The 25651-nt window shown below is 51.0% G+C and overlaps 1 protein-coding gene across 2 annotated transcripts in view; it reads right to left on the bottom strand.

Annotated features, from left to right (window-relative positions):
• Window positions 1–24350, bottom strand: part of ELAVL1 (ELAV like RNA binding protein 1) — a 34952-nt gene extending 10602 nt beyond the window's left edge. For both annotated transcript variants that reach the window (XM_082650033.1, XM_082650034.1), the window contains exons 1-3: window positions 24226–24350; window positions 9816–10004; window positions 2616–2719 (exon numbers count right to left, since the gene is read on the bottom strand). In XM_082650033.1, the coding sequence (XP_082506159.1) occupies window positions 2616–2719; window positions 9816–9987 (276 nt within the window). In that variant the 5' untranslated portion in view covers window positions 9988–10004; window positions 24226–24350. The remainder of the gene's footprint in view (window positions 1–2615; window positions 2720–9815; window positions 10005–24225) is intronic.
• Window positions 24351–25651: the final 1301 nt, after the last annotated feature.

Here is a 25651-nt window from a genome sequence, read left to right as displayed (position 1 = left end):
AGCCCCACAGAACACCCCACTCAGACTCCTGCCAGAGGGGGTCACTCCAACCGTCTGCTGTCCAATTTTATCAAATGCCCCAACGAGGGGCGTCCGATTTCAGGCAGGACAGCTGAAGGAGGGAGGCAGGCCTGCCGGGACTCAGGCTAGTCTGTGCTTTCCCAGGATCAGGCTGGGCCAGTAGGGAGCTGCCTCCCACGACCATCCTGTCTCGTCCCTTGCAGATCTGTCCAGAACAGGTTGCATTTGGGGTCTGCCCTTGGCTTTTGGTGAAGGTCACCGTGGGAAAGAACATTCCCAGATTAGCACCGTGGGAGTGGTGTAGAGGCTGGCACTGACTGTAGTTACAACTGTCCCCTGATAAAGCCCCAGAGAGGCAATACTTTCAAAGCCAACTGCGCTTCAATTCTTTTCAGCACAGGTGTCTCCAAGGACGTTGATGGCCACTGCAGCTTTCCTTTGCTCTTCAGCCACTGTCAAGCTCAGAGTCAAATCAGAATCCAAGAAGACTGCACTAGAGAACCCTCTCGTGGCAGGTGTGTGATGACGCAGCAGGTGTGCCTGGCCCCGCTCTGAGACACTAGGCCCAGAACCCTCTTTTCTAAGTTCCTGGCACCACCTGCTCCTCTGCCTCAATCTGGTCTACTGCCCTATTCTTTTTTTTTTTTTTTTCAGTATGTGGGCCTCTCACTGCTGTGGCCTCTCCCATTGCGGAGCACAGGCTCTGGACGCGCAGGCTCAGCCGCCATGGCCCATGGGCCTAGCCGCTCCGCGGCATGTGAGATCCTCCCGGACCGGGGCAAGAACTCGTGTCCCCTGCGTCGGCAGGCGGACTCTCAACCACTGCGCCACCAGGGAAGCCCTACTGTCCTATTCTTAGGAAACATTCCTGTGAGAGGTTTTTGAAGAACAAGGAATTTTTGAATTACGTTCCCCCACAAATTCACATGTTGGAGTCCTAACCCTCAGTACCTCAAAATGTGACCTCATTTGAAACAGGATCATTATAGATGCGATTAGTGAAGATGAGGCCAAAGCGGAATAAGATGGCCCCAAATCAATGACTGAGGTCCTTATAAAAAGGGGAAGTTTGGACACAGACATGCACTCAGGGAGAACCCCGTGTGAAGATGAAGGCAGAGACTGGGGTGATGCTTCTATAAGCCGAGGACTGCCCAAGATTCAGTGACCACCAGGTGCCAGAAGAGGGGCACGAAACAGATCCCCCTTCACAGCCCACAGCCCTCCGAAGGCACGCAACCTGCCAACACCTGGATCTTGGACTTCCAGCCCTCAGAACTCGGTGTGAGGAACTGGAAGATGCAAAGGCTCAACAGGATGATCTCATTCCAGTGGCTTCGGGTCGAGGGACACAACTCTGGTGACTCTGGCAGGCATGTGTCTCAGGAATGAGGGCTGACTCGCCAGTCTGCAGGTGAGGGGCAGTGGGCACAGTGCTGAGAGGCTGCTGCAGGAAGCCGGGTCAGGGTCCTGCGTGGGGCGGGGGTAGGAGGCATATTCTACAGGAGGGCTCGGCAGGGACCGATGGTCGGGAAAACCCAAGGTTGGTCCAGGGGTAGGCAGAGCCTGAAGACAGACACTTGGGGTGGGGAGGAGGTGGGGCTCCGGGCTGAGAGAAGGAGGGCGTGGTTAGCAGTGGCAGGTTGAGAGGAGCGTGAAGGTTGGAGAAGCCACCCTGAGGCCTGGAGGACTCGCTGACTTGTCCCAGGAAGCCGCCACACAGCCCTTGAACTGGGAATGACGCCGATGACAGTCTGCCCAAGGCCCTCCCAGCTGGTGCTGCATGGCTCCCTCACTCTCCTCAAGTCGTCATGAACCACCCCCCCAGGACACGGCACCCCTGGGATGCCTACCTCTGCCACACCTGGCTTTCATTGTTTTGTTTATCATTTGTGCGCACGCACGCGCGCACACACACACAGGCCCAGCCCCACAAGGGTATGGAATTTGTTTTGTTCACTGCGTGGCATATAGTAGGCACTCATAAACATTTGCCAAATGAATGCTGAATGACTGGTGGGAGAAGGATTACACCAGTGATGGAGCAGGAATGGAAGCCTGGGCAGGAGGCGGGAGGGACGATGCTGCTGCTGCCGCTGCCACCACCACAGCAACAACCGGGTGCGAGCAGGACGGCAGGGCAGGCCCAACACCCGCTCAGCATGAGGTCGGGAGCTGCAAGAGGACGGGAGCACCTTGGCCAGTAGAAGAGACCGGTGGGGAGGCCTTCGGAGGAGGCTGCTGTGAGCCAACATACGAGGGACACCGGGGGCCAGGGAGAGGGATGTCCCAGCCTAAGTCCTTCACGGAGACCCTCCCGTTGCTGGTGGGGCTGAGGAGGACATGAGCCAGAGGCACAAGGCCTGGGATGGTCACCACCCGACACATCTGACACGCAACGCCTCTCTTCTGAGCAGACAGGAGGCCCCCCAGATGCCCTGGAAAAGCGGCAGGCCTCTAAGGCGCAACTGTGCTAATGGTGCGGTGACGGTGATGTGAAGTAAGGGTTGGGGGGGGTCTCTCACCCAGGCCAGGGCTCAGCACAGACCTCTGTGCAGCCAGGAATGAACGAGATGGTGATTGCAGCTCCTTACCTTAATGGTTTTTGACTGGAGCCGCAGGCCGTTCAGCGTGTTTATCGCTCTCTCTGCATCCTTTGCAGTCACGTAGTTCACAAAGCCGTAGCCCAAGCTGTGTCCTGTGTGGGAGAACACAGGGACATGGGTGAGCCGCTGAGAGCCAGTGGGTGAGCGAGACAGAGAGATGGGGAGGATGAACAGGACTATGTCCGGCTGGGCTCAAAAGGACAAGAGCAGAGAGAAGACCGAGAGAGAACGCTAAGAGCCAAGGCCTCTGGGAAGGTGGGAGTTAGAGATCAATGGTTACAATCTATATTGATGGTTTATTTGTTACACTCCCTTGGCCAACCTGTACATTTTCTGCAAGGAACAAATTTACAAAATGTTACTTTTTAAAAAAAAGTTTATTTAAAGAGAAACACTGTGTTACTAAGAGCATCCTAGGGAACCCATCACCAAAGCAGTGACAAGGAGCCGTCCCACTGGTGCCGGCCGCTCTGTGTGGCTCCGTGGGGGACTGCGTTGGGGGGGTGAGGAGGAGGACAGTCACAGCAGCACACAGGACAGGCTGGTGGGGAGAGCCTGACTAAGATCAGCTGTCAGTGTCCAGGCTGTTTTCCGCGACTTCCACGCCCAGAGTGGGAAGGCCTGCTGGGCTCTGGCGCCACCCAGTGTCGGTTGCCCTCACTTTCCCAAACCTGCCGCCCAGCTCGGGGAGGAGGAAGGAAGCACCAGGAGAAGCCGGGGGCCCCACCTCCACAGCCCTGGCCAGGTATCCAGAGCCCCCCTGGAAGCAGCTCCCTCGGCAACAGCCTCATTAGCCGAAGCCTGGGGGAGTTGTAAGGCAGGTGCAAACCTGAGTTCTTCCCAAAGAAGTCCAGGGTTACAAGCAGGGTGTCCCCACTCCCTCTTGGGGAACTGTTCAGAAGTGGCAGGAGTGACCACCAACTGGATACACAGGAGGGACACGGCACAGGAGAGGGGCTGTGGGTCCCCGGGAGGGTTGGAGTGTTCTACTCTCTGTGGTGGGCAGCTGTGTGCGCCAAGAGGGAAGGCGGGTGAGGAATGAAGGGGAGGCCCTGGTTTCGTCCACTGGATGAGGCCGGTGACTAAAGCGTTAACACACAGTGCTGAGTGCCCACCTCCCCCCTTTCCTTCACTATAAACCAACTGCTCTCAATTCTAGCTGCTTGTTAGAATCACCAGGGCGGCTGCTAAAAACTATCACTGCCCAGGCCAAGTCCCGACCAATGACATCAGAATGGGGGTGAGTGAGGCAGGAGTGGGGACAGTTTCGGTTGTTTGTAAAGCTCCCCAATGATTCCAACTCAGAGCCCAGGTTGAGAACTGTCGCTGGAAGTGCACGACAGGAGCGGGGCTCCCCGTGGTTATGCAGAAGAGCCCCCACTTAATGGGCTGTGATCAGAGCAGGTGCCTGGGGGAAGGCCCTCACTTCCCAAGTTACTGTTTCTCTAATAGGGGCCACAAGCTACGCGGGGTAACGATGCAGCCCCCCCAGGGCCCTCCTCAGCCCAGGACCCAGGACGTCGGACAGGCGTCGGGATCCACACTTCCAAGCCCCTTATAGATGATCCTGCCCCCTAGAGGCAGCGGGCCTGCTGCAGTCAGTGCCTTGAAAGCAGGTCAACTGCTGCCCCCTCCCACTTTAGGGGCGATGGAAGACCAGCCCTGAATGAGGGGGGTCTGAGGTCTGGTGGGGGAGCAGGGGGGTGGTGCTCAGGCACAAGCCCGGTCAGTGCGTGGATCCTGTACAGGCTGCTGGGGCTTGAGGAGGGCGAGGCCTGCCAGGGTCAGGAGTGGGGGCAACCAGAGCCCAGGATGGGAGATATGGTGGAGGGCGGAGGGGCGGGAGATGAGGGAAAGAAGGACGGGGACGGAGGATGAATAAACCCTGGGCCTGATCTAGAGATGTATGAGGCCAGCGTCCCCCAGCTCTCACTTCCCTGCACCGTAGGAAGGGCACTGCTTCTCAGCTCTGGTTCTGACTATGCCCGGCACCGGCGTTGCCCTCCCTCCAGAAAGGTTCAAACACCCCAGACTGGCCGACTCAGTGGGTCTGACTGGAGCCTGAGAGGCATTTCTCCCAGTCCCCAGGTGCTGCGGCTGGTCAAGGGCTGGCACCCAGGAGCCGCTGCCCTGGAGAAAGCAAGGCTGTCTCCACAAGGGGCGCTCTGCTGGGTGACCCCTGGGCCAGTGCTCTTGCATTGCCAAACATCTTTCTCTCTCTTTAGACAAGGGTTAAGACTAAGAGACGATTCCATGGCATTTCGCCTTGCTTTCGTGGACCAGAGCAGCCAGACGTAATGTTTTAATCCCTTAGTGTTCCTCACACTGACCTGGGGTGCACAGCTGAGGAAGGTGAGTGCCCCCTGGACGAGGCCCTCCTCTGCAATGTGAGTCCTTTCTCTAAAGGTCCATGGGGCTCAAAGGAAGACATCACTGATGGAGGGAGACTGGGTCTTGGGGGGGGGGGATGAGTGAATTAATTAGGCAATAAATAAGAAGTAGCAAATGTCCCCAAAGGAAAGAAGATGGGCAAAGGACAAGAGTCCTTTTACAAAAGAGGAGTACAAACAGCCAGAAGAGATGAACTTTACTAGAAATGCAAACTGCCACCACGATCAGATGTCATTTTTCACTTAAGAGGTGAGAAACCCTGCCTGGCCCAGGGGATGGCAGGGCCGAGCAGAGGGTGAACCGCAGATCCCTGGAGGGCCAGCTGGCAATAAGGGTCAAGAGCTTTTAGAAACTACACTCTCTCCCCTCTGCGGTTCATTTCTAGGAAGACTTCCTACAGAAATAACCAGTCAGCAAAGATTTGTGCCAGGATATTTATCTCAGCCGGGCTTGTAACTATGGAAAAACAGTTACAACCTGTTGTGAACTCAGAACCTGCATGCAACAGAATACCACGCAACCCCTGTGACCATGAGACAGCTATGTTCAGTGACAGGGAAAAATGTTCACAGGTACAGGAAGAAAAGTTCCCCACACAGCTTGGGAGGTGCGAGCCCATTTTTGTAAAAGCACATGACTGCTCACAACCATAAATATGTAAAGAAAACAGTCTGGACGGACATGAACCAAAAAGCTAACAGTTGTGGGATTATGGGTAACTTAAACTTTTCTTCCTGTTTGTCTCATGTTAAATTTTTTTCTAAAAGGAACAGAGGTGATTTACATTAAGAAAAAAAGTGGTCAGCTGGGTAGGTGTGGAAGGGCATCCCTGCAGCGGGAAGAGTACTGGAGAAATCACAAGAGTGTGACAGCAGGGTGTGTCTGGAAAATGACAAGCAGCTCAGTCTAGCCCAACAGGAGGGTGAATGGGGGGGGGGTGCAGTGGCTGGGGAAGAGGGGGACAGGGTCTCAAGGAGACTTGGGAGTTGCAGGCCAGGGTATGGGCTTTATCCTGACCAGAGGTGCAAAGCAATGAGACAGAAGCTGAGCATGTAGGCTGGAGTCTGGGGACCAAGTGGCCAGCATGACGTAATGCAGCAAGGTAGAGCCTGGCTCATGGTCCCACGTGGGCCATATGTCATCTGAGGAGGGGCTAGACACCAGGACAGAGAGCAGGGCAGGGCTGCACAGTAAGGCCAGGTAGTGACTGTGGATGCAACAGGCATCAACAAATGCACGTCTCCCACAGGGGGGCCTGGCTGGCCAGAAACACTCTGAACCTCGAGGCCAGCATGTCAAACATTCTCAGCATCCCAGCCACCACCATGTCCCTGCTTCCTCCTATCACTGGTGCTTGGCCCATGGTAGGCACTCAATAAATATTTGCTGAATGAATGAATGTCTATGTTGATCTGCATTCTCCCCCAATCCCTAGATCTACTCATTCATTCACTCAACAAACACTGACTCTGGCTACATCTGGGAATACAATAGGGTCCTTGCCTCCGAGAACCATAAGGACCTACTGGACCAGAAAGTTCCAACCCCAGTGCAGTGTGGAAACCCACGTTGCAGGTCTGCCTGATTGCTATGGGGACCCAAAGAGCATCTCATGCCGAGTAGATCAGGCCAGGAAAGACATCCTAAAGCAAACGGGGCCCAGGAAGTGAAGGCTTTAAAAGCAGCTGAGTGACAGGGTACATCTGGTATGTTAAAGAGAGATTCCTTTGCCGCAGTTGGGAGAATGGGCTGGAGGGAGCATGGCTGGCCAGTTAAGAGCCTAAAGCAACAGGGCAGGCAGAAGACGACGTGGCCTGGTCTAAGATGGTGGCAGGGGTGATGGAGGAAAAAGGATGGAAGCATCCAGAAGGACCAGTGTCAGGGACACACGTCAAAGGTCATGCTTAGACTTCTGACTGGAGCCACTGAGTGGACAGTGGAGCCATCTGCTAAGATGGGGACCCTGGGAAATAAGCAGTCGGCTTGTGGGAGAGTCAAGGTCAGTTTGGGAAACACTGAGAGGCTGAAGGGCCTAGAAAGTTCTCTCGGGAGAACTTTCTGGTTGAAAGAGAGGTGGCCAAATTGAATGTCCAGCTAAGCTGTGGGTGTGCATCCGCTGACCCGAGGGTTGGCTTAGAAAGAAGAGGAGGCATGGGAATAAGCCGAGGACTGCCTAGGTCAGCGCCTGGGAAGGAGCCGCAAGAGAGACAGAGGGAGGGAGGCCTCAGAGGTAGGAGAAAGCCAGGTTCACGGACCCGAGGGAAGAGGAAGCTTCCAAAAGGAAGAGACAGAGGAGACGGCTCTGTGATTGGGAGGAGAGGGAGGACATCAGCTGGAGCAGCTCCTCAGTCGGGGGCGATTTGCTCCCCAGGGACATGGCAACATCTGGGAACATTTTTTGGTTTTCACAACTCAGAAGGTGCCCCTGGCATATCTACTGGGTGGAGGCCAGGGATGCCGCTGAACAGCCTGCAATGTACAGGACGGCCCTCCCACAAGAGTTATCTAGTTCCAAACGTCAACAGTGCTCAAGCGGAGAAACTGTGAGCTAGAGGGAGTCCAGGCATCACTTAAACAGCGCAGAGGCTGGAGCGTGTTTGAATGCTGGCAGGTGATCCTGGAAAGACCCACCAGCAAAGTGGGTACTTGCATAACTTGAGGTTCCTGGGATGCCGAGAAGGGAAGGGATCTAGCGCGGAAGTGAGCCAGCCTTTATTTTCATTGTGAAGTAGAAGCGGCCATCATGTGAGAGGAAAGGGGGCCTCAGGGGAGAAAATGCGCTGAAGTGGCTGCTGTGGCACAGGGATGCCCATGTTGTGAACTCGGTTGGGGGTTTCATCAGACGGGGTGCCTGTCTGCTGGGGTGCGAGACTCTCTCTGGGGTGGGCACCTGAGACAGGCCAGGAGAAAGCAGCCAGACATAACCAAGTCCGGGGTTTCACCAGAGCGGTGTAATAAAGGACAAAAGGGAATGAGATGTGAGGCCACGGCCCTGGGAACAGCCTCTAATTAGTTTTCACACACCGGTGGCAGGAGGAGAAAAGTGAATGCAGTAAGTTTTCCATAAAGTCAAGTTCATTCAGTTTAAAGAACTGCTAGCAAGATGCAGAGCTGAAATGCCAACCCAGGCCCACCCACTCCACAACTCCCGGTGCATTACACTCAACTTTGCCCAGAGAGCAGAAAAGGACTATTTCTGTACTGAAATAATTTCCAAATTACACTTTTGCTGCTTTCGCTGGTTCTCAAAACCAGTTCTCTCCGGACTGATCTTGCCAAATCTAGGTGTTCCTATTAACATAGCTCACATTCCTTTGAAAACCACAACAAGCCAAGAGACAAAGAAGTCAGGAATATCAACAGGACTGAAAATTCCCTTCCACCAGAACATAAAAGGAAAAAGGAAAGACTCAGTAGCAGCGCAGGAGAATTTCAAACCCCTCTGAACAAGGACTCTCTTATTCAGGATGGTCTCCTGGAACTGGAGAGAGAGTGTGGCTTCTAGAACATTCCAACACTTCAATTTTGTGTATTATCTAAAGATCCTATTTTGAAGACATTTATTACATTGCAGACTCTCAGAATTGGAAGGGTCCTTAAAGGACTTTTGCGTTCAAAGTCCCGTTCTGATGAACCAACTCCCTGTACAGTAGTCAGCCAGCCTCTACAGGAGTCATCTCGGGTACAGGCATCTTCACGTTACTGGCAAAGGCTGAAAGTCGATGAAGCAGGATGATGAGTACATGGGGTTCAATAATATTACTCTACTTTAATGTAAATTGAAATACAATAAAATATTAGGTTTCTATAATAAATACGGCTTTTGACTTTGAAATTATTTTTCAGTGTAGGGAATCCTGGTCCCACAAGCCAGAGTGGCAGCCAGAGCCCTCCTGAGAGGACCGGCCATTCCTCAGCCCAGTTATGCAGAGAGGAGGAAGAAGAGGAGGAGGGGGGAAGAGGGGAAGAGAGAGAGGAGGAGGCTCCCTAAAACGTTCCTCCCTGGGGAGGAAAGAAAGGAAGAAGTGCTTCGGAGCACCTGGTCTCCCCATGTTTTTCTCCAGAGCCCCTGAAACCACGCTCTCAGAACAGAGGCCTCTCTGTAGGGAGGGCCTTACCAGGCACCGGGCCTTGTGCAATCTCTTAGGCAGCTGGCAGCATCAGGATGTAGGCGCCACCATCCCCACTTCATGGATGAGGACACTGAGACAGGGTGGGAGGGTGGGGCTCTGAGCCAGCCTGCCAACCCCACAGCCTGCCCATGACCCGCTGCCCTGCTCCAGCCGCCCTGAGAGTGCAACCTCAGTTTCAGACGTTAAGTTGATAACACAACAGCAGACAGTCAGGGTGGCCCAAACCTAACGAAGGACAGCCCACAGGGGACTCAGTGTTCTGCTGCGGGCCTGACCTTGTATGTGAGCCTGGGAAGAGAGGGTGGACCTGCCTGGGCCTGCCCCGGGCAGGGCGCTGGCCAGAGTCCCTTCCACACGTGGCACCATGCCCCTTCCAGCTCTCAGACTGTCCCTGTTCTCCTGTCTTCTCATTTTCCCTCCCCTCCCACCGTCGTGTTTTGTATATACTCTCCATCTTATGATGGATTTTTCTCTTTGGGGAACCTACGTCCAATCTTACACTTGGGTGGGGGCAAAACAGAGTTGAGATAAAAATGAAACTTCACAGCTATCATTTCAAGGCTATGGCTCTTCCTGGCTGAGGAGCACTGCAGGGCAAAGAAGACAGTGCTTAGCAGGACGGCCACACGTACCCCCTTTACAAAAACGGCTCTTGTTTCTTTACCTGCTACTTTATCCCGAATAAGTTTTGCAGATTCAACTTCACCAATACTGCTGAACAAACTTCGTAACTCATCCTGGGTCATGTTCTGAGGGAGGTAGTTGACAATCAAATTTGTTCTCCCAATATCATCCCTGCAGTCTTCAGCCATGTGGTCTTCATAACCATTAGACATTGTATTTTTTTTTAAATCTGCAGGGGGCAAAAAAAAAAGGGAAGTAAATTCCAAATGTTCATAATGCAGGATATTAAGGCAACGCTCGCGACTGTGTTGCATTTAGACATTTTTCTTTTCAACACTAGAAGTTCAACTTATGTCCACACAAAAACCTGCATGTGGATGTTTATAGCAGCTTTATTGATAACTGCCCCCAAACTGGAAGCAGCCAAGATGCCCTTCAGTAGGTGAATGGAGAAACACAGGCCAGTTGTCTGGTACATGCACACAATGGAGTGTTATTCAGTGCCAAAAAGAAAGGAGCTAGGAAGCCACAAAGGCATGGGGGAACCTTACATGCACACTGCTGAGTGAAAGAAGAGCTTGAAAGGCTACACACTAGAGGGTCTCAGTTATACGACATTGTGGAAAAGGCAAAACTAGAGAGACAGCAAAAAGATTAGTAGTTGCCAGGAGTTGCGGGGAGGGAGGGTGAATAGGCAGAGCACAGGGGGTTTTACAGGGCAGTGACACTATTCTGTATGAGGGTGTAATGGTGGATACACGTCATTATACATTTGTCCAACCCCACAGAACATAACATGAAGAGTAGACTCTAAGGCAAACCCTGGGCTTTAGCTAGCATGTAATAACAACGGCTCATCAATTACAACAAAATACCACACGAAGGCAAGATTTAATAATAGGGGAAACTTTGTGTTGGAGGAGGGGTTTATGGAAACTCACTCTGGACTTCCTTCGCAATCTTTCTGTAAACCTAAAACTGCTCTAAAAATAATGTCTACTGAAACAAAAACAAAACAAGCCCAAGTCCAACCATTTCCACTTACCAAGAGGGCTTTAAAGAAACAAACCTACAAACAATTCCAGCACCACAATTCAAGCCTCTGGGAAAAGTGGGTTGTCTTGAGAACGTTCCAAAGATCTCTGATTGCTTTCTCTCATCTCCACATGCACTACTGATGCAGCTGTACATGGAGGAGCCTGCGAGGTGCACCTGAGCACCCCACCCAGACACGCTGTCTGTACTCTAGCAGGCAGGCAATGGTCCTCTGTGCCCCTTTATTCCCAAGACAGAGCAACTGAGCCAAGAAAGAGGTTAAGATGTCTCTTCCTGTTATAGGAGCTTGGTCTCCAAAGCTGGCAGGCTCTGGAATACCTTTAGTCACCTGCACAAATCTTTACTTTCAGTGACAAATACCAGAGCACAGTGATGGCTTCGGACTAGAGTCAGCTCAAGACCACTCTTCTGGAAGCACCACTCACTCTGGGTTTTGCTCACAGGCACTGCTTTGCGGCTGCCTCGTCCAAGATGTCCTGTGTCTCTGCCTCTAAAGAAATAGGCACCCCGTGGGGCTGAACTGTCATCACTGAGAAAAAGGCCCTGCTGCCCATCAGTCGGGGTAGGTTACAGGGGAGCAGCCCACTCCTTTCTCCAGATTCCTACTGCCTAGTTCTGATTTTATGCTTCAAAACCCAGTGCCCAGGGCTTCCCGGGTGGCGCAGTGGTTGAGAATCCGCCTGTCAATGCAGGCGACACAGGTTCAAGCCCTGGTCCGGGAAGATTCCACATGCCGCAGAGCAATGAAGCCCAGTGCGCCACAACTACGGAGCCTGCGCTCTAGAGTCCGTGAGCCACAACTACTGAAGCCCGGACGCCTAGAGCCCATGCTCCACAACAAGAGAAGCTACCGCAATGAGAAGCCTGCGCACTGCAACAGAGTAGCCCCCCGCTCGCCGCAACTAGAGAAAGCCCATGCACAGCAACGAAGACCTAGAGCAGCCAAAAAACCCCAGAAAACAACAACCCAGTGCCCAGTGTCAGGAGCATTTAGCCTCCTCTAAAAATAGCCTTGCCAGCGGTTATATAGAAACCTGAACACATCTCCTGCACAGGATTTCCCACCTGCCCCGAATCAAGAAGCAGAGAGGAATCGGGTCTGGTTCCCTGTTTCCTGGTGGAGACATTCAGGTCTTCTCTACCTTCCCACCCTCTCACTTGCTTCAGACCATACACAACATGCAAAATTAGTCCAGTCTCCCAGAATTTCTTTTATTTATTTGAAAATGTTCTATGCTTCCTGCTCTTTATAAAATATTTCAGCATCAAGAGCCATAAAAGGAAAGATTGGAAACTTAGACTTCATAAGGTTAAAAACTTTTGCAGGGCAAATGCATCACACACAGACAAGCAGCAGACTGGGAGAAAATGCCTGCTGCCTATCATCTTATTCAGAGCTGCGGGTCTCACACTGGGTGATTCTGCCCGCCTCCCCACCCCCCAGCCCCTGGGACAGGGGGCAGTGTCTGGAGACACTGCTGGCTATCAGGACTGGGGGGTGGTGCTGGGCCACTAGCATCTAGTGGGTAGAGGCCAGAGATGCTGTTAAATACTCCATAAAGCACAGGACAGGACAGGACAGCCCCAACCAAGAATGATCTAATCCAAAGTGTCAGTACTGCTGAGGTTGAGAAAAGTTGATTTGGGGCATCTGCAAATTAAAAAGAAAAAACCCACGTATCACTAGCAGAGAAGTGGACAAAATACATAAGCTGCAACTAATAGATGCTGGCAATTCATAGAGCTAATAAGCCATGAAAAGAAGCTCAAGTTCACAAACAATGAGGAAAATGCAAAATAAAAAGAGATGCTACTTTGCGTCAGTCAGATGGAATACAATCCAGGATGGATAAAACCCAGTGTAAGTAAGGATAAGGAGGAAAAAACACCCTTATACACCATCGATATGAGTGTGACATGGTACAACCTTTTGGAAGGATAACATGGCCGGTCCTATCAAAATGTTTAATGTGAATGCTACCCTCTGACTCAGAGCTGTAGGAAACTGCTCTACAGAAATAATTATACATATGCAGGAAAACATGTGCGAGGAACACACCGACCCCATGGCTGGTAAAGTGCTGGACACAATCTAAGTATGTTATTAGTGGGGGATGGTTCAATAAATAACAATTTTCAGTAGAAAGCATGGCATTAACGGGTTTAATAAGGAAAAACTCCACAAATCTATTAAACCTTCTGTGGCCATGAGACTAAGATAGATCATTAGCTCAAAAACAAACAAACAAAAACATCTGTTGAAGCAAAGTACAAGGGTTAACTCTGAAGAATTCTAATGCACACTGAAGTTTGCTCAAAATGTGACTCATGTTTTTCTTCCTCCTTCCTCTTTTTTTCCTTTATCCCCCTCTCTCTTCACTCTTGTTCTGAGTTAGGCATCCACTCTTCTGCCTTTTCCCTCACCCTGCTTTCATGGAAGATAAACTGGGCAGTAATTACCCCATTCTCGTTATCCAGAGTGGGGTGTCCTCTATGCCTGGTAAAAAGTTAGCTTCCTAAAACAGTGGTTGGCAAACCATGGCCTGCAGGCCAAATTTGTTCAGTCCACCTCCTGTTTTCATAAATAAAGTTTTATTAGCACACAGCTACTCCCATTTGTTTATGAATTGTCTATGGCAGCTTTTGCACTCCAGTGACAGAGCTGAGTAGTTGTGACAGAGACCATATGGTTCACAAAGCTGAAAATATTTACCATCTGGCTCTTTACAGAAAAAGTGTGCCGACCTTTGTTCTAACATGTAAACAACAGAAAAATTTCTTGGAGAAAATCTTTGCGACACCAGGTGAGGCAAAGAGTTCTTAGATACCATGCCAGAAGCCAAATTCATTTAAAATAAATTGACAAACTGGATACCATCAAAATTTAAAACTTCTGCTCTTGCAAATGACACTGCTAGGAAAACTATAACCCACAGACTGGAAGAAAATATTCAAATCACATATCTGAAAAAGGACTTGTATCCAGAACATATTTTTTTAAAAAACCTTTGAAACTTAACAATAAGAAAAAAACAACCCGATTTTAAAATGGCAAAAGATGTAAACAGATACTGAGCCAAAGAAGATATACGGATGGCAAATAAACACATGAAAAGTTTCTCAACATTATCAGTTATTAGCAAAAAGCAAAGTAAAACCACATCAAGGGAATTCCCTGGTGCTCTAGTGGTTAGGACTCCACACTTTCATTGCCGAGGGACAGGTTCAATCCCTGGTCAGCGAACTAAGATTCTGCAAGCCGTGCAGTGTTGCCAACAAACAAACAAACGAACCACATCGAAATACCACTACCCGTCTAGGAGGCCTAAAACCAAACAAAACAAGCAAGCAAGCAAACAATGACGACAAAACAGACAATATCAAGTTCTGGTGAGGATGTGGAGAAACTAGAACTTTCATGTACTGCTGGTGGAAATTGTAAAAACGTTACAGCAGGGCTTCCCTGGTGGCGCGGTGGTTGAGAGTCCGCCTGCCGATGCAGGGGACACAGGTTCGTGCCCCGGTCCAGGAGGATCCCACATGCCGCGGAGTGGCTGGGCCCGTGAGCCATGGCCGCTGAGCCTGCGCGTCTGGAGCCTGTGCTCCGCAACGGGAGTGGCCACAACAGTGAGAGGCCCGCGTACCGCAAAAAAAAGAAAAAAAGAAGGAAAAAAAATGCATAAAGCTGCTATAAACGGTATCGCATAGGTTTTTATATGAACAAAACTATTTCTTGTACGTGAGGACTAGGCAAAGGTTGCTGGGTCACATGGTAAGAGTATATTTAGGCATAAGAAAGTGCCAGTCTGTTTCCCACAGTGGCTGTAACGTTTCGTTTTTTGTTTTTTGCGGTACGCCGGCCTCTCACTGTTGTGGCCTCTCCCGTTGCAGAGCACAGGTTCCGTACGCGCAGGCTCAGCGGCCATGGCTCACGGGCCCAGCCGCTCCGCGGCATGCGGGATCCTCCCGGACCGGGGCACGAACCGGTGTCCCCTGCATCGGCAGGCGGACTCTCAACCACTGCGCCACCAGGGAAGCACTATGCATTTTTTTAACACTCGGTTTTTATTATTTATTTATTCTTTTTCATAGTCTTTTCCATTATGGTTTATTACGGGATATTGAATATAGTTCCCTGTGCTATACAGTAGGACCTTGTTTATCCATTCTCTAATAATAGTTTGCATCTGCTAGTTCCAAACTCCCACTCCATCCCTCCCCTCCTGCTTGGCAACCACAGTCTGTTCTCTATGTCTGTACGTCTGTTTCTGTTTTGTAGATAGGTTCATTTGTGCCATATTTTATCATTTTAAAATTTTTATTTACTTATTTGTTTTTGGCTGCACTGGGTCTTCACTGCTGCGCACGGTCTTTCTCTAGTTGTGGCGAGCGGGGGCTACTCTTCATCACAGTGCGCGGTCTTCTCATTGCGGTGGCTTCTCTTGTTGCGGAGCACGGGCTCTAGGTTTCAGTAGTTTGGCACGTGGGCTTCATAGTTGTGGCTCGAGGGCTCTACAGTGCAGGCTCAGTAGTTGTGGCGCACAGGCTTAGCCACATGTGGGATCTTCCCGTACCAGGGCTCGAACCCATGTCCTCTGCATTGGCAGGCGGATTCTTAACCACTGTGCCACCAGGGAAGTCCCCATGCTGTACTTTAGATTCCACATATAAGTGATATCATATGATATTTGTCTTGCTCTTTCTGACTTACTTCATTTAGTATGATAATCTCTAGGTCCATCCATGTAGCTGCAAAGACATTATTTCATTCTTTTTTATGGCTTAGTAGTATTCCATTGTATATATGTACCACATCTTCTTTATCCATTCATCTGTCAATGGACGTTTAGGTTGTTTCCATGTCTTGTCTATTGTAAATAGTGCTGCTATGAACATAGGGGTGCATGTCCCTTTTTGAATTAGAGTTTTGTCTGGATATATGCCCAGGAGTGGGATTGCTGGATCATATGGTAACTCTGTTTTTAGGTTTTCTGAGGAACCTCCATACTGTTCTCCAAAGTGGCTGTACCCATTTACATTCCCACCAATAGTGTAGGAGGGTTCCTTTTTTCACCACACCCTCTCCAGCATTTATTATGTGTAGAGTTTTTAAAATATATATATATTTAAGTTAATTAATTTATGGCTGCATTGGGTCTTTGTTGCTGCACGCAGGCTTTCTCTAGTTGCAGTGAGCGGAGGCTACTCTTCGCTGCGGTGCATGGGCTTCTCATTGCGGTGGCTTCTCCTGTTGTGGAGCACAGCTCTAGGCACGCGGGCTTCAGTAGTTGTGGCTCACAGGCTCTAGCACGCAGGCTCAGTAGTTGTGGCGCACGGGCTTAGTTGCTCCGCGGCATGTGGGATCTTCCCGGACCAGGGCTCGAACCTGTGTCCCCAGCATTGGCAGGTGGATTCTTAACCACTGCACCACCAGGAAAGTCCTATGTATAGAGTTTTTGATGATGGCCATTCTGAGTAGTGTGAGGTGGTACCTCATTGTAGTTTTGATTTGCATTTCTCTAATAATTAGTGATGTTGAGCATCTTTTCATATGCCTATTGCCCACCTGTATGTCTTCTCTGGAGAAATGTCTACTTAGGTCTTCTGCCCATGTTTCGATTGAGTTGTTTCTTTGTTATTGAGTTGTATGAGCTGTTTGTATATTTTGGAAAGTAAGCCCTTGTCGGTAGCATTGTTTATAAACATTCTCTCCCAGTCTGTAGGTTGTCTTTTTCATTTTGTTTATGGTTTCCTTTGCTGTGCAAAAGCTTGTAAGTTTGACTAGGTCCCACTTGTTTATTTTTGCTTTTATTTCTATTGCCTTGGGAGACTGACCTAAGAAAACATTGGTACAATTTATGTCAGAGAATGTTTTGCCTATGTTCTCTTCTAGGAGTTTTATGGTGCCATGTCTAATATTTAAGTCTTTATTTATTTTTGTGTATGGTGTGAGGTGGTGTCTTAACTTCTTTGATTTACACGCAGAGCAGCTTTCTTCATAATCACCAAAAACTGCAACAACCCAAATGTCCCTCAAACCTTCAGTGGATAAACTATAGTACACCATACAATGGAATACTACTCAGCAATACAAAGGTACTACTATTCACGCAATTTGTATGAATCTCAAATACATTTTGCTCAATGAAACAAACCAGACTCAAGGCTACTGCATGATTCCATTCTGGAAAAGGCAAAATCACAGGGATAGATCAGTGGTTGCTGGGCGCAGGGAGCAGGGGAAGGGTTGACACGGGGAGCATGAGGAAATAGTTTTGTTTCCCGGGCAATAAAATTTTCCAATATCACGATCATGGTGGTGGTCACTCATTTATCAAAACTCAACTCTACACCAAAAACTGGATTAAAAAATAAATTTTAAAAGATTTAAAAAGTGAAGCTTCTGCACGACTGCCCTGCTCCTCGGCATGCTGACTCCTCATGACTGACGGGCCCAGCCAAGGCTGAGCAGCCCCCTGCGGGCCCCATTCTTGGTCAACTGGCAACAATGAAGAACCCAAACACCAAGAGCACAGTTTCTCGGTGCTTCAGTGCCACCCTGCCATCCAGGCCCCTTCCCCTGACCTTTCCAAACCTGCATATCTGATACAGGGCCAAACAAGCTCTGTTCCCACAAGTACCAACTACAACCTGGCCTTGGCATCTGCCTGACAATCAATGACTCCCAGTCATGGCCACCTCTGGCCACCTCTCACTCAGCGTGTCTCTCTCCGCGTGGCTGTCCTGTAGACTCCTCCAGGTTGTCGCACTCAGCCCCATCAAGCTAGCCCCTCCCCCGGCTCTCCCTGTCAGTGGGGTCACCACCTGCTGTGGCTCAGAGGTTACATGACTTTGCTCAGGGGCAGTCATCACACTGTTAATCAGTGGCAGGGCCAGGCCTTGAGCTATGGCTACAGAGCAGTCTTTCAAGGATGAAACACCAGGCCCTTTGCGATGGCCCCTGCTTGTCCCCCTTCTCCCCTCACTTGAGCTCCCCCAGCACGCCGCAGACCTTCATCTTCCTGTGCCTTTGTTACGGCTGCTCCCTTGGCAGGGACTGCCTGCCGTCTCCACCACCTCCTCGTCTTTAAAGAGTCTCCCAGGACGCTTGGTTGCTCTAGTTCTCAGTGCTCGTATACCACTGGCGTGAACCTTTATTATTGCATGAATCACTCCAACTCGTAATTAGTTGCTTTTCACCCACAGCACTGGTGAAAGCCTTGAGGCCCAAGGCTTCAAGGCCAAGGGTCCCCAGGTAAACCCAAGGTACCTGGCAAAATGTAGGTGCATCATGCAGGCACACACAGGAGGGGGGAACAGATACAGGGTCTCAGACTCACCTGGGAATCATGTGTAGTTGGTGCATTCTTTTACATTAAAGAAGGGTGGTTGGAAATTGTACTGACAGTCTATTAATACACTTAGTATCTTACTTTTTTAGAATCATCCCATTCCATCCCAACCCACAGAATCAAAGTCAATTGCAGGGAGCAAAAGGGAAACTTAGTTTAGCAAAGCAATTCCTGCTGATTCGGAAATGTTTCTGGTAACAGATATACCATGCAGAAGTCCTTTTAGGATGATCTCTGAGGGTTTTCAGCCCTACTGCACTATTTTAAGCGATCCTGGTTGTCTGTGTGACTTCAGAGATGTTGTTCACATCAGTAGTATACCTACTATGTATATAAGGAACAGATACAATATCTATGTACGTGTACATGTGTATGTATATATATAAATATAAACGACGTAAAAACATGCGTAGATGGTACCTATGTAAAGGAGCAAGACCGGATTCCATCAGGCACCCCTGAGAATCTGTCTCATTTTATAGTCACAGAGCAGGCTTTCTAAACTACTTGGGCCAGAACAAAACTAGAACAGTCAAATATAACCTCAGGCTCAACCCTGACACTTCACACATCCTACGACAGGGCTTGGACTCAATTGTTTCTGCAGTCCTTTCCAGATGTATAGTCCTGAGTTCTTCAAGGTTAAAGTCTTAGGAATGCAAGGTCACCCAAGAAACGCTGTGGTGCCAGAAAGAAACTGAAGGCACCACCTGATCCAATTATAAGTGCTACGCAAGGTGAGGGCTCTTTTAGGTCGACTTGATCCACGTTTCCTTACTCGTCCCTTCCCACCGCCCACAGAGGGGGAAGATGCCCAGTGGGCAGCTCATCTAAGTCACAGCAACTCCACGCCTGCCAGCCTGAGAAGCCCAGGGGAGGGGCAGAGCAGGTGCCCATCGGTGCAGCCCAGTGTCTGGCCCAGTCAAAGTGCCCCATGGGTCCCAAGGGGACCTGATCAGACCCAGAGCGCTGCTAGGAGTCCTGGCTTCTTTCTGGCTGGTCAAGGGCCCTCCAGGGCTCTCACAGGGAACTGCAAAGCAACATGGCACAGCGGGAAAAACTCACGGGCTTTGACAGACCTGAGTTCCAACACTAACCCTACGGCTAATCATCCGAACCACTGTGGGGACGTCACTTCCTTTCCCTGAGCTTCCGTTTCCTTGCCTGCAAACTGGGGTGTTACCCACTGCTCTGCAGCTCTCAACACACTTCCCGACACTTGGTGAGCGCCCACTTCACCACTCACCTCAGGTTTACTAAGGAACACTTTGACCCTTTCCCCTTGGGACCCTGGAACCGATCCACACCTTTGAGGCCATTTCTAATGGGCCTGGGTTCCACGGAAGCCACATGCGGTTCTACCAGCCTGGGCCCACGAGCGCAGCGCCCCATGGAACGTGTAAGATCTCGCGGGTAGTCCTGCTCAATCACTCACCAGTCGCACACGCAACCTTGGACGAATCAGCGGGCCTCCTTATCTGTTCACCAAAGATATGAACCTTATTCAAGTCTTGTCCCCCTACTCTTACTTTATCAACAAAATCAAGGTGAGCGCGTGTCTCCCTGCCCTCCCCACCTCCAGCTGCAAACACCTTCATCTCCTCTCCGCCTGTCCTCGCCCCCCTCTTCAAACCTCCTCCTCCCCCGAATTACTTCATTTGGTGGCACATGCACGCACTTGTCCCCCAGGCCACCTCTGTCCATCCCCCAAACCTAAGTAAGCACCAAGTTCTGCCAGTTTTACATCTGAGATGTCTCACTCTCCCTCCATCTCACTGCCATCATCCTTGTTCAGGTCACTGTCACCTCTTGCCTAGACTGACTCCTAACTGGTCTCCCCGCCACACGATTATTTCGAACCGAGAGTCATTTGGTCTTCTCCCTCCAGATCACTCCTGTTCCTTCTGTCTCCCCATTTCTGTTCGTGGTGACATCAGTCTTGCCACTGGGTTGCTCTGGACTGTTCCCTCTCCTGTAAATCTTTCCTCTGGCATGAATGCCTGTCTGATGGGTAGCTGGATCCAGTCACTTCTGAGCTCCTTTCTAACTCTTCCTTCGCCCAGCACACATGGAGTGCGACCACGTGCCAGCACGAGCAAGGCAGTGTGTGTATAAGATAAAGAAGCAATCCCAGTCCCAACCCTCAAATTCAGGCCAGTACCAGACCAGCTCAGTACCGCAAAAGCCTTTGACTGGTCTGTCCATCCTAACCTCTCACTCAGAAAAGCGATCTTCTGAGCTCACCTCTTGACTGTGCCCAGAAACCCTCTACCACCTGACCATGGCATACTTTTCTAGATTTATCTCCAAGTCCACCTTCTTGACCCTCTGCCTGCCCAAACTGGTCCCCTCAGGCTTCCGGACCTGTTTGCACTCGCCTCGTTTCTTACTCACTCGGGCTGCTGGCCGCACCTGGAAACTGTTGCCTACGCCTCTCTGGTCACAGCGACCAGTTTGGACACCGGCTCTTTCATCAAGAACAAAACCCAAGCAACGGACAATCATTTCTTTCAATAGTCTCGATGCTGTCACCACTCACGGCTTCCTCTTTTCATTACTTTAATCTCACACATCTATGTCTTTTCTCACCAATTCAGGGTGTAAATTCCTCAAGGAGGCAATTTCTTCCACTTCTCCCCGTTCCCCACAACAATGAGCAAGCGGTAAGGTTACATGGGCTCAGTCTATAAAACTGTGCTCACTGACTTGGCCAGTACACGCGAGGCCCTGGGTCACGTGAGGATGGACAGTGATCATATGAGCGAGTCCCGTCAACACATATGGACACAGACAGTACCTTCTGCCACCTTCCCACTTCCTGTCTGTATATCCACATACGCGCACCCTACTCGAGTGATGCGCTGTTTTGTCCACGTCTACATTCTAAACTGCTCCTTCTCCAGCCTTCTGTTTCTCTTAGTGACCGTATCCATCCGCCAGGCACTCAGGCAGGGACCCAGAATCATCCACCCATGTTTTTCTCTAGCTCACGTCCCACAGCTAAACATCCACTGAGCCCTGTGTCCTTTACCCCCTAACCGTGTCTCAAACCCACCCCCTCTCTCTCCCGACTACAGCCCTGGGTCATATTAGCAACTTTTCTGCTTTATGGGAAAGTAATCACCTCCTCAATGGTTTGCCAGCCTTCAGCAATATCCCCCTCCAGCGTGCAGAACTGACCCCTTCACTGTGGACTGAAACTGCCCAACAGACACCCTTGGCCTGGCCTACAGGCCAACAGCCAAGCCCTCTGCACACCAGCTGTGCGAGTCCTCTTGCCGCCCCTCACTTCACCTTTCTTACCTCTGAGATACCAGACCCCATGTGGTTCCCTGAACAAACCTAGATGTTCCCACCTCCGTGCCTTTGCGGATGCTGTCCCAATCTCCTGCCAAGCCCTTCCCCCACAGTCTTGGCCTGGCTAACCCCTCCCCTCACGCTTCACCTCCTCTGGGAAGCATTCTGTGGTCTCCTTTGCCCACCAAGGCTAGGTTAACAGTTTTTGTGCTTCCATCAGCCAGCGCATAACAATCACCACACTCAACAGAGTGGGCTAAAACGATCTATGCACACATCGCAATCACCAGTGCCTCCCCAGAGCCTAGCACAGGACCTGGGACACAGTAGCGGAGCGGAGAGAGTTGGTTAAAGGCGGGAAGCAAGACTAACTTCCCTTCCCTAGGCTGGTTTCCTCTGGTCTTCCCCTGACCCAAAATCTCAGGTCGGCCTCGCTGCTTCACTACTGCCACCTAGGGGTGAAAGGAGGTAACTGCACCTCTTTCACCATTCAGCATTTAATTTGATTCCATTGAATGAGATGGGAACACAGGCGAGGTAACAGTTGACTCCAGCGTGGGTAGAGAAAGAGTGGCAGTCAGGGGAGGCTTCAAATGGTGAGTGAGCTCTGACCTGGGCCACACAGCATGAGAAAGAGATCTCTAGGTGGAGGAAAACGGCATTCCAGGCAATGGGGGCAAAAGGCAGAGGGTGTCAGAGTTTAGGGCCTATGTGCAGGTGAACTCAGAAAGGAGGGGAGCGTTAGAAAGTGCAAGACCTGGGACCCCAAACTTTAGCTTTTAAGCCACCTAAAGAGGTTAAAAAATTAATTTTTTTTCCACCCAAAGACTCTTAATTGCGAGTAACATAACCAGATCTGCATTTAAAAAAGACAGCTCTTGCTGGAGTGTGGAAAGATTATAGAGATGGGAGGCAGGAGTGAGAGAGGCAAAAGCAAGGCATTAGGAAGATGGTATTTTCATAATTCTCCTCTCATTTTCCACTTGCTGCCCCATGACCTCAGATTGAACACATCCAACCTGAAACTCCACCTCCTCAAAACCAAGTGCTTCAACATAAACGTGATTTATTTCCACATTTTGAGATGTTCTTATATATTGGCTTCTTCATAGGCCATGAAGTCGCAGAATTTTATAACAGATCCCACCACAGAGCTTTGCACACTGAAAATGCTCAATGACAATTGAATGGAATGTCTCTCGGGGTCCCCCAGACCCTGGGATTATAAGAACAGCAAACCCCAGTAGTTAAGAGTAAGGACTCTGAGTCAGAGGGCCTGAGTTCAAATCCTGCCATCAGCCACTTTCCTGTGTGAGACTGGTCTCATTAAGTGACCCATCGAAACCTCAGTTTCTTTGTTCCTAAAATGGAAATTACAACACACAGCACCTACCTCAAGGGCTGGAGATAAACATCTGTGAGTAGAAAGCACACAGTAAATCCCCACTAAATATTACTGTTGACTACTTATAACATTAAAAATTCAGTGTCTACCAGGCACAGGTCACGCACGATGCAAGGCGCTTCCCACACCCTTAAATCTGCAGGGCAATATTCTAATCCATCCCATTTTACAGATAAGAAAACTAAGGCTCCCACAGTTGAGTTTGTTCAACGTCTCGGGAGCACTGGATTCCAAGGCATCAGAGATGGGGCTAGGGGACCTTTTAGTGGAAGATCATTTAGTCCAGTGGTGGTTCTCACACGTGTGAGTGTGTATGTGTGTGATACTCTGGGCAATGTCTGCAGATATTTTTGATCTTCACAACTGGGGAATGAGGACACTGCTGGCGTCTAGTGAGTAGAGGCCAGGGATGATACCCAACATCCTACAACACACAGAACAGCTCCCCCCACCCCAAACCAAGAATGATCAGACCCAAAATGTCAGTAGTGCCAAGGCTGAGAAACCCTTCTCTAGTGAATCCTCCTCCCCATCGTCCCACTTCTGGAGCATTGGCTATCCGGATCCCCCATGAATACTTTCAGTAAGGGGGGGTGTGTGCTCTATTCCTCCAGGGGCAGCACCTGCAGAAGTCCTTACCCACCTGCCCTACACACGGCAGGTATTAGAACCCATTTTAATAAGCCTAGCAGCAAAGGACGCCGGAAAAGGAAGAGCATCCATACCCCATTGTTCAATTGCGTGCAGTTTGTGTTTTCAACACACACACACACACACACACTTTACAAATCCAAACGTCCCACGCCCCAAAAATTGTTAGAGATGGCGTTCAAAAAAAATTATTTTTTTCTAGGACTCTCATACATACTGAAGGGTTTGCACACTTCTAGGAGAACCTCAGATCGGCCGCGGTCCTCTGACAACGACCACAAAAGAATGTGTAGGATTTCCCGGGGGAGCGAGCCCGTGGGCCGTGACCTCTGCGCGCGGAAGACGCCCACCCCACTCCCTCGCCTCTGGCTTCGCTCTCCCGCCCCCGGATACCCGGCCTGCAAGGCTACTCGGGCCCGGCCTCGGAACCCGGCCGCCAGGCGCGTGCCCACGCCGTGCCCCCCTATCCCGGCCCTCCCGGCGGCCGAGGAATCCGGCCCGGGGTCTGTCGCCGGCGCCCACACCGGCCGGCCCCAGCCCGCTCGCCGAGGCCCGCGCGCGTCCCCTCCTGGCCCGGCGCGGCCTGGGCCTCCACCGGTGCAGGCCCGCGAGCGCCCGCGGCCCGGCCAGGCGAGATCAGGCCTGCCGCGGCCTACTCCGTCGGGCACCGCCAAAGGCCCCCGCCTCACCTGGAAGTGGGCGGGCGGGCCCGGGTCTGCTCCGGGGCGGGCGGGCGGCGGCGACGCGGCGCTAACGGCTCCGCTCGGCCTCGGTAGCGGTGGCGGCGGCGGCGGCGGCGGCGGCGGCGACGGCGACGGCAGCGGCGGCTCCTCCTCAGCGCGCACGACCCGCTCCGGCCCACGGCCCGGACACGCCCCCCCGGCGCGCGCGCCCATTGGCCGGCGTCCGCCACGGCGCGCTCCTCATTGGTCCGCGTTGCTGTCGCGGCGAACCGGGGCGCACGGCGGGGGCGGGACTTCCGTCTGGCGCCGCCTGAGGAGGGATCGGCTGCGGGCAGAGACGCGGGTGGCCAGCGATGGCCGCGGAGGGGGCAGACTGGGGCCTGGCCCACGGAGGCCGATGGATGGCGGTGGCCGAAGGGCCATGCCACTTGTCGAGGGCATGCTGTGGGTCTCGCGCCTGTCTGTCCCGCCGCCGCCGCCGCGGCCGCCGTCACCACCCTGCGAGGTAGGAGCGGTAAGCACGCCAGGGCTCTGGGGACAGAACCCGGGTTCGAATCCCGGCCCCGACGTTTCAGCACTACGTGCCGTTGGGCATGGGCTGACGTCACGTCGCCGGGCCTCAGTTTCCTTATCAGGTGTAGTGAGGAAGTGGGGCCTGGGACGTGATCAGTGTACCATCAGTGTTGATTATTAGAACTAGCGGGTTTCCAGAGGCTCTGCCTGACATCCATTCATTAAAATTTAATTGAGCGCCTACTATGTGTCAGTCACTGTATGGACAGTGAACAGACAAAAATACCTGCCTCTATTTGGCTGACATTCTAGACTGGCGCTGTCCATGAGAAATGTAAGCGAACCACAAATGTTACCCACGCGCATAATTTAACATTTCTCGTAGCCATACTAAAGGATAAAAAAAAAAGAGAAAGAGAGAGAGAGAGAAACAAGTGATGTTAATTTTAATCATGTGTTTTATTTAATCCAATTTATGTCCAAAATGTTATTTCAGCGTGTAACCAATATAAAAAGGTATGAGATCTTTTTACATTCTCTTTTCTTTTCATGCCTTTGAAATCTGGTATGTCTTTTACACTCACAGCCCATCTGAAGTTAGACTGGCTACGTTTCAAGGGCTCAACAGCCACAACTGATAGCAGCTACCGCATCGGACCATGCAGAGCTAGATGGGGAGGCAGGAAAGAAATCAAGTGGATTCCACACCAAGTGGTGAAAAGTGGTAAGACTGAAAAGTAAATTGGACATAGGGCAAGGGTGGGGTGTGGAGGTTGCAGTTTGAAAGAGGGCTGTCAGGAAGGTTGAGAAGATAGGATTTGCAGAAGGACCCCAAGGAGTCAAGAACACTGAACCAATAATCATGCCATTTATGGTTTTGTGCAGTGTTCGTCCAATAGAACTTTCTGTGATGATGGGC

The sequence above is a fragment of the Grampus griseus genome (assembly GCF_964374135.1).
Source record: "Grampus griseus genome assembly, chromosome: 3".
Taxonomy (NCBI): Eukaryota; Metazoa; Chordata; class Mammalia; order Artiodactyla; family Delphinidae; genus Grampus; species Grampus griseus.
Note: the sequence above shows the minus strand (reverse complement) of the source record. Positions and strands in the feature narration are given on the sequence as shown.